This window comes from Micropterus salmoides, unplaced genomic scaffold, assembly GCF_014851395.1.
Source record: "Micropterus salmoides isolate LMB-PRFRI ecotype aquatic unplaced genomic scaffold, ASM1485139v1 Ms_hic_scaffold_9, whole genome shotgun sequence".
NCBI classification, from domain to species: Eukaryota; Metazoa; Chordata; class Actinopteri; order Centrarchiformes; family Centrarchidae; genus Micropterus; species Micropterus salmoides.
The window spans coordinates 13,904,765-13,913,596 of NW_024044681.1; the positions used below are offsets into that span (position 1 = coordinate 13,904,765).

The following is an 8,832-nucleotide window of genomic DNA, read 5'->3' on the forward strand; positions in this document are numbered from 1 at the left end:
GTTTAAATTTGAGATTATTATGTATTTTGAAACGAAAAAATTACTGAAATAGTGTAACAGACAAACATCAGCAGAGTGCTGCCTGGAAGATCTGACTGAATTTCTTCTTGTGACTACAGGAGGCATCATGGCGGGCCTTGTGTCTGACTACACGGGTGGGAGAGCGACAACTTGCTGCGTCATGTTGCTTTTTGCTGCTCCTATGGTGAGTGTCATCTAATAAATGTAATTATTATATGACAGCACGGTTGTCAATACATTTGAAAAGTCATCCTTTTAACCAGTGGCTCCCTCGCTGGATTCCAAAGGTCATGTGTGTTGATAGGATTAGGCTGTTTGTTTTTGTTTTTCTATATTTGTTTTCAAAACCAACAATGTGTGTGTGTGGTGCTTTTGGATTGCATTTTATTGTAAGGTATTCCTGTTATTGTGTCCGCTCATTTTTCTATGCCCATACATTTTTTGTCTGTAGAGTGACATAATTTAAAAACCTGTAAATAAAAAATTTGTGTTTAATTTTTTATTTACATGTAGAGCAAATTATATTTGCTTTGTATAGTCTTGACTTATTGTTAATGTTATCCGGTGTGTGAATGTTGTTTTTTTCCTTCTCTGAAAGCCTGCATTTCAATTCAGTGATACATTTGCTTATTATGAGAAACAAAATATCATCTCATTATTGAGGTCAAGATATCTCAATAATGATTCACACTGGAGCAGTAGAAGTATGTGGTAGATAAATATGAATTTTCACCGTAGCATAGATATCTGTAATTACTTGCTATGAGGGCAACATAAAGTTGAATGTGTGCTGATTGTTTGTTTTGTTCATGTTCCAGCTTTTCCTCTATAATTACATTGGACAAAGGAGCCTTGGTACTACAATCGGTAAGACTTCTTTACTGTATTTTGTTTTTTGCTTTGGCTCATTCTTTAAAAAAAAGAAAACCTTCTGAGTTTTTTGGGGAAATACTTTGCTATGGTGTTTCACTTTTGGGGAAAAGTAGAGAGTAACAGCTCAATTAGTCCCTCAATAACTTCTCCATACAGTGTACCAAAGTATTAATCCAGACTCCACCACACCCCACCTGATGTAACTCCACACCCCTCCCAGTGTGGGAAACATTGTTTTGTCCTTCGTCCTATATCTTGTTGTGTGTACCCAATTTGAACTGAAGTGGTCCTGTTTAAAAACCCCAAATCATTGTTAGTCATCAGAAATGAACGTGAATGTTGGTTTATCTGTGTACAGTGTGGGAAGACAACATAGCTTTTTATGAAAAAGAAGTGGATTTTATTAACAGTATTTTCCCACATGTAGGTATGCTGCTGCTGTGCGGCGGCCTGGTAAACGGGCCGTACGCCCTCATCACCACTGCTGTATCTGCTGATCTGGTAAGACCTGAAGCATCATGAGAAGCACACTGTTTTGTGTCTCTGTCATCTGTTAAACTTGAACACATCACACAACATAAGCAACAAGTCTTTTTCTGTAATCCTAATGACATATAGTGGACATAACACAGCACTCTCTCTACTTACATGATGTCTTTGTTGCAACAGGGAACACATGAGTGTCTGAGAGGAAACTCCAGGGCATTATCAACAGTGACGGCAATTATTGACGGGACTGGTTCAATAGGTATGTATTGAGTGTCTGAACCATAGAGATCCAGCATCTTCCATCTTAATGCTTTATTTTGCAGTACTCCTATAAAGCTCTGTTTTAGTTTTAGTCTTTTTCAGCTCATTGTTTTGGTTTTCTGGCCTACAAACCCAAACAACCTTGTAGCTTCTTTTCAACAAAAAAGCCCAGCAACAAATGACAGCCAGACAAAGATAGTGTAGCATCAGAGGCAGTTAAATTTCCCCCTAGAGACAAAAACAGCTAAGAGGTGAATGAGCATTGGAGTTAAATTCATCAGGTGTCCCACAAAACTCTGCTCATGGCAAAGAAATACAGAAATACAATTGTAGAGCTGTGGAGGGTAATTTTACCCAAAATTAAAAACGGGGAAATGGAAAATAAACTATTGTTATATTTCAGTGCTGAGGATAATTAAATGCTAACCAAAAAAGAAGATTAAATACTGAAATGACAAATTGATGTTGTGAAATGTCATTTTGAAAATTGAAAGTGAATAAGATAACTAATAAAAATAATAAAAGCTTTAATTTAAATGTGTAATTGAGGAAGAAGGAAAATGTGAATTATAATGAAATATAAGATATAACTAATCTTTTTGTTTTTCCATTTTCCTCCCTTCCTTTTGCATTTAACAATGGGCTTTTCAATATTAATTTAACATTTCAGCACGTCATGTTTTGTGGTAAAAGCATTTAAAAGTCTAGAAGGTTGAACATTTTTTATTTATCTTAAAAGAGTCAGCAGACAGGCTTTACATATACTGATGTTGGTGTGTTTTCTATAGGAGCTGCACTGGGTCCTCTGTTAGCTGGTGTGATCTCTCCCACTGGCTGGAACAACGTTTTCTACATGCTCATCTCTGCCGATGTCTTGGCCTGCCTGGTCAGAAACACCACTTTATAAATTCACTGAGATTTCTGTTTAATGTCTCACAGTACAACACAGCAATGCTTGAGATCTTTCTGTCATTGCTGCTTTTTCCAGTCATGTTTTTAATTACTGAATTATATTCACTGATGATGATGTTCCTGTATTTTTGTAACGACACCCTGACTGACACATTGTTTGTTTGCCTACAGTTTTTGTCCAGGCTCGTTTATAAAGAAGTTCAGGGTTGGTGTGGATGTGTCCCCCGAGCCAGAGAGTGAGTAACACCAACAACTGTGGTTTGTGTGTCAGTGTTGGTGTCAAGGAAAAATAAACTATTGCTATTTTTTAAATACTTTACTTTTATTTACATGCATTTCAGGACATCCCTTGAGATTCTGGTGAGGATAGAAAACTATTACAAAAACTACAATTTGTGTGCTTAATGGCATTAAAAAAAGAAACGACACTCTTCAAAGGCAGAGTCAAATAGATCGATATATAGATGTAATTTGTGTCAAAAAAACAGCCCCCTCGCCCTCAGATTCCCTTATTCACTTTCTTGCAGAGAGTAGATGAGAAGAATGATGCCACTCTATCATGCTTGTGTTAAGGACAGCTGGAGCCAGGAGGCAATTAGCTTACCTTAGCTTAGCATAAAGAGAGGGAAACAGCTAGCCCGACTCAGTCCACAGGTTAAAAAATCCCTCTACCAGCACATCTTAATCTCACAAATTAACATGAATGTATATATCTTATGTTAAATCCATACAAAAACAGAAACATAAAAACGATCATTTGTAGTTTTACGGGGAGTTAAGGCTGCTAGAACTATTTCTTGGTGAACAACAGCACAGAAAGAGCTGATCAGACTGATAAACAGTTATTTTATCATGAATTAGTTACACTATGTAACTCCCTCTAAAACCACAAATTGTCATTTGACAGTTCTGTTTTTATATGGATTAATCAATCAAGATTTTATGTGGTAATTAGTGATCTTTATAGGTGTTACTGGATTGGATTTGTTTTCACTGTGGACAGAGCCAGGCTAGCTATTTCCCCCTGTTTCCACTCTGTATGCTAAAATAAGCTGACAGTCTTCTCATCTAACTCTCAGCAAGTCGTGGAATAAGTGTATTTCCTAAAATGTCAAACTATTTAAACAAATAAGGATGTTAACTTAACAACATCAGAAAGTGCAGATTCTCTGACACCATCTGCACAAACATTTAAATTTATAAGCAAGGATGTTATTTTAATATATATATATATATATATATATACACAGTGGGTACGGAAAGTATTCAGACCCCTTTAAATTTTTCACTCTTTGTTTCATTGCAGCCATTTTCCAAAAATCAAAAAAGTTCATTTTATTTCTCAGTAATGTACACTCAGCACCCCATCTTGACAGAAAAAAACAGAAATGTAGAAATTTTTGCAAATTTATTAAAAAAGAAAAACTGAAATATCACATGGTCATAAGTATTCAGACCCTTTGCTCAGTATTTAGTAGAAGCACCCTTTTGATCTAATACAGCCATGAGTCGTTTTGGGAAAGATGCAACAAGTTTTTCACATCTGGATTTGGGTATCCTCTGCCATTCCTCCTTGCAGATCCTCTCCAGTTCTGTCAGGTTGGATGGTAAACGTTGGTGGACAGCCATTTTCAGGTCTCTCCAGAGACGCTCAATTGGGTTTAAGTCAGGGCTCTGGCTGGGCCATTCAAGAACAGCCACGGAGTTGTTGTGAAGCCACTCCTTCGTTATTTTAGCGGTGTGCTTAGGCTCATTGTCTTGTTGGAAGGTAAACCTTCGGCCCAGTCTGAGGTCCAGAGCACTCTGGAAAAGGTTTTCGTCCAGGATATCCCTGTACTTGGCCGCATTCATCTTTCCCTCGATTGCAACCAGTCGTCCTGTCCCTGCAGCTGAAAAACACCCCCACAGCATGATGCTGCCACCACCGTGCTTCACTGTTGAGACTGTATTGGACAGGTGATGAGCAGTGCCTGGTTTTCTCCACACATACCGCTTAGAATTAAGGCCAAAAAGTTCTATCTTGGTCTCATCAGACCAGAGGATCTTATTTATCACCATCTTGGAGTCCTTCAGGTGTTTTTTAGCAAACTCCATGCGGGCTTTCATGTGTCTTGCACTGAGGAGAGGCTTCCGTCGGGCCACTCTGCCATAAAGCCCCGACTGGTGGATTGCTGCAGTGATGGTTGACTTACTACAACTTTCTCCCATCTCCCGACTGCATCTCTGGAGCTCAGCCACAGTGACCTTTGGGTTCTTCTTTACCTCTCTCACCAAGGCTCTTCTCCCCCGATAGCTCAGTTTGGCCGGACGGCCAGCTCTAGGAAGGGTTCTGGTCGTCCCAAACGTCTTCCATTTGAGGATTATGGAGGCCACTGTGCTCTTAGGAACCTTAAGTGCAGCAGAAATTTTTTTGTAACCTTGGCCAGATCTGTGCCTTGCCACAATTCTGTCTCTGAGCTCTTCAGGCAGTTCCTTTGACCTCATGATTCTCATTTGCTCTGACATGCACTGTGAGCTGTAAGGTCTTATATAGACAGGTGTGTGGCTTTCCTAATCAAGTCCAATCAGTATAATCAAACACAGCTGGACTCAAATGAAGGTGTAGAACCATCTCAAGGATGATCAGAAGAAACAGACAGCACCTGAGTTAAATATGAGTGTCACGGCAAAGGGTCTGAATACTTATGACCATGTGATATTTCAGTTTTTCTTTTTTAATAAATTTGCAAAAATTTCTACATTTCTGTTTTTTCTGTCAAGATGGGGTGCTGAGTGTACATTACTGAGAAATAAAATGAACTTTTTTGATTTTTGGAAAATGGCTGCAATGAAACAAAGAGTGAAAAATTTAAAGGGGTCTGAATACTTTCCGTACCCACTGTATATATGTCTAATAGTCATTCTCAAACCATCTGAAACGTTATTTTTTTAATTCATCTTTTTATTCCAGGTTCAAAGAAATCTGAGACACTCACACAATCAAACTAGGAACCAAACAGGGAAAACAATGCTGCCACTGACTTCTTCGGACAGCAGACAACCTCTTTCCATTTAAGCTGAATGGGAAATAAACCCTCAGTGGAAGATTCAAGGCACTAAACTGACGATTGAAGCCTTCTTCTTATTGTAAAACAGCGAGAAATAGGTCTTTATGGAGACAAAGCTTTTTTATGACTAATCTTCTCATTTTAACTTGTTTGTTTTAATATTCTTTTATCATTAAAGTGTACATACTGGGAATTTTTCTTAATTTTGTCCTTTTCTGTCTCAGTTACATCATCCTTCAGGTTAATACCATTTCACATTACTGTTTGGTTGCTTTCTAATCTGCAGACTTGATATTTTATAATGTATTTCGTCATTAAAGACCATATATATATATATATATATATATATATGTAAAATGTTTGTCTCTTTAGGACAGAGACAGTAGTCCAGCATTTTGAGAAACACTGTGAAAGATCCAATTTTAAGTTGTTGAGGAGGTTCCTCTCATGTCAGATGATAAAGTGGTTAAAGATGTTTAAAAAATCACTCTCTATATTTTGATCTTTTTTTTCTATGCCAACTTTATGGGGCAGGGAATCTGAATATCCAGAAAAACATACAGCTCACTAATCATCCACTAATCACAGGGTTGGAAGATGGATCCCTGGCTCCTCGTGTCCACATGTAAAAGTTTCCTTGGACGAGACACTGAATCCCAAATTGTTCCTGAAGGTTTGACCTTCCTCAAGAAGTCATTTAGCAAAAAGTAAGTAGACGAAAAAAAGTCCAAATTTAACATCTTGTGCACTGTCTGATTTTTATAAAATAGCAGCAGATTGAAGAAATAACATTCTTGTGGATTCACTGAGAAGAAAGGGGGAGAGCATCCTTTGTTGTCATTATGTTTGTTTACTACAGTTTCAACCCCAAAAGGTAATACTTTAACCTTCACCTATATTTAACATTTATATGCAGTGTGTAAACGTTTTATAAATGTAGTTTTAAGCAGGTATCAGCACTTGTTAATATATTTGTCAAAAACGGTAACTCTTCCTGTGGGCACCCACAACTGGATGCTGGTGTACAAATAGATAATGAATAACTATATAGTGAAAATGCAGTTGTAATAATATAAAATGTTTTTTCATAAGAGAGGTTATAATTGCTGACAAATACTGCTCATTAATTAGAACTTCAAAATGTTCTTTTATCTGCATTAAATTGTGTTGTTAAATTATTGCTCCTAAATGCTTAACAGCAAGGGTTAAAGTGAAGTGTGACATGATATTGTGTGAGCGTTCTGGGTCTCTCAGTCTTATCATGTCTGAATAAATCTTTAAAGAACATTTACTTAACTGACACTTATTGTTTGTCTGAGTGACAAAGAAACAGCCTTTCACCTTAACAGATATATCTAGACAGCAATGTTAAGAGTACACTTTCTGGGAAGGGCTTTAGATTGTCTGTCAGGTTTTACATCCAAAGTTTAACTTCACTGAACTTTAACCTCTCAATAAACTGATCTTGCTTGTGCTCCAGCATTGACGGGATGGATGTTCTGTAGATGCCACATTTGGAAAGCAAAGAGAAACCTGAAGATCCCACAGGGATTGTTCAGAAAATAATCCCAGAAAACAAGATTTCAACAAGTCACAAGATTTATAGAAAGATGTACAAATTCTAAAGCAGGAAAATTTAGCTCTTTAGAACTTTTTCTTTTTTTCTGTGTTTTATGTGCACTTCATGATAAAATTCACAGAATTGCCTAAACTGTAGCTGTCAGCACAGGAAGCAACAGGCCTTTGTATCATTAAAAAGAAAGCCAAGCCCATTTCACACAGGGCCATCCTCTGTTTAATGACAGTAAATTAAAGTTGATAAAGCTCCCTGGAGTTAGAGGTAAAGACAAATGATTCTCTGAGACTCAGAGGATCATATGGCACTGTTTCCACATTCACCCTTTGCCATAGTATCTTAAGTTACATCCAAAAAGTAGAACATTACATACCATCATATAACATTTGATAACATCACTGTTATAGTGGTTGGTTTTATTTGATGGATGAGTTATTTAATTCAGAGTATCATACCACTGCAAAACATTTCTCTAAAATAAAATATCCAGTAGACACTCAAAACTGTTTTTTTTTTTTTAAGATCACTAACACACAACCAAACAAACAAGATTAGTCAGACCTTGACTTGAAGTCTGAAAGGCAGTTTTATGAGTGAATGTATTAAATAGAACAATCTACGGCAGGAAGGGACTAAGTAAACAGAAGCGCTGGCCTGGACCAGCAGAGGTCGCCATTTTCTCTCATCATATCCAGATTAAAGGAGAAGTCTGATGTGGGTCTATATTTTTCTTATTGTCAACAAATCCCATGAAAACACCAAAACCAACAATGACCAGATCATACTAGAAAGTATTACCTGTGTAGCCAAAGCATATTCTAGCTTATTCCTCTGTGTCATATAGCTTAGTTGTCCAAAAATCATTAAAAACACATTAATGAGCCACGCCGTCCACTGGGTGGCATGTTCCTTCATTACAATTAACGTAGCCTTAGTACTTTGTCTTGAGTCAATACAACGTGCATCGTCCTGCTGCTGGAAATACTTGCTAGTGCACCAAATGTGGATTAATAGTCCCTAAAAAATTCAAAGTTTCTCCTGTTTGAGAAATGTTTGCTAAAAACTACAGTGCCCAGTTTTAGGAAAATAATTAGCATTTTCTTTTAAGGGAAACTATATATAGACATTTACATTTTGAGTAGGAGTCAATGGTCTTGGAGCTGAGAGCCAGACATAGTTGGTTTTATGGTCTTTTGTTGACACAGATAAAAATGTGTAATATCACCAGCTTTATCCTTTAACCAGACAAACTCTGCAGGGAACAGCAAAGCTGACAGGAATCACACTGCTGAGTGACAGACCGTCAAATGAAAATACATCAATGAAAACACACTGCAGCAGGTGACATAACTCATACATTAACTAAAACTATCAAATTACAGTTATCTTACAATCTATAACCAGTTTCAACCATTTCAAATACGAACCATTACAGAAGTGCCCAGGATAGACGACAGCAGACATTTTATAGCACTAAAGGCCTCAGCATGCTTCAAATGAGCTGTTCGTTTGATCAGCTCCTCCAGTGTTTGTATGAATGAATAAACCTGTCAAGCCCTCTTTTTTTCACTTACAAAAGTGTGTGCTATTATCAACATTTTTAAAGCTCATCACATCAAGACTACAAGGTCACACAAAAGTGACAGCTATAAA

At 37.2% G+C, this 8,832-nt stretch overlaps 1 protein-coding gene across 1 annotated transcript in view; it reads left to right on the plus strand.

Annotated features, from left to right (window-relative positions):
• Positions 1–5,806, plus strand: part of slc37a2 (solute carrier family 37 member 2) — an 18,067-nt gene extending 12,261 nt beyond the window's left edge. Inside the window, exons 12-18 of the mRNA XM_038708402.1 lie at positions 120–205; positions 840–888; positions 1,322–1,395; positions 1,564–1,642; positions 2,433–2,530; positions 2,728–2,792; positions 5,507–5,806. Of these exons, the coding sequence (XP_038564330.1) occupies positions 120–205; positions 840–888; positions 1,322–1,395; positions 1,564–1,642; positions 2,433–2,530; positions 2,728–2,792; positions 5,507–5,522 (467 nt within the window). The 3' untranslated portion in view covers positions 5,523–5,806. The remainder of the gene's footprint in view (positions 1–119; positions 206–839; positions 889–1,321; positions 1,396–1,563; positions 1,643–2,432; positions 2,531–2,727; positions 2,793–5,506) is intronic.
• Positions 5,807–8,832: the final 3,026 nt, after the last annotated feature.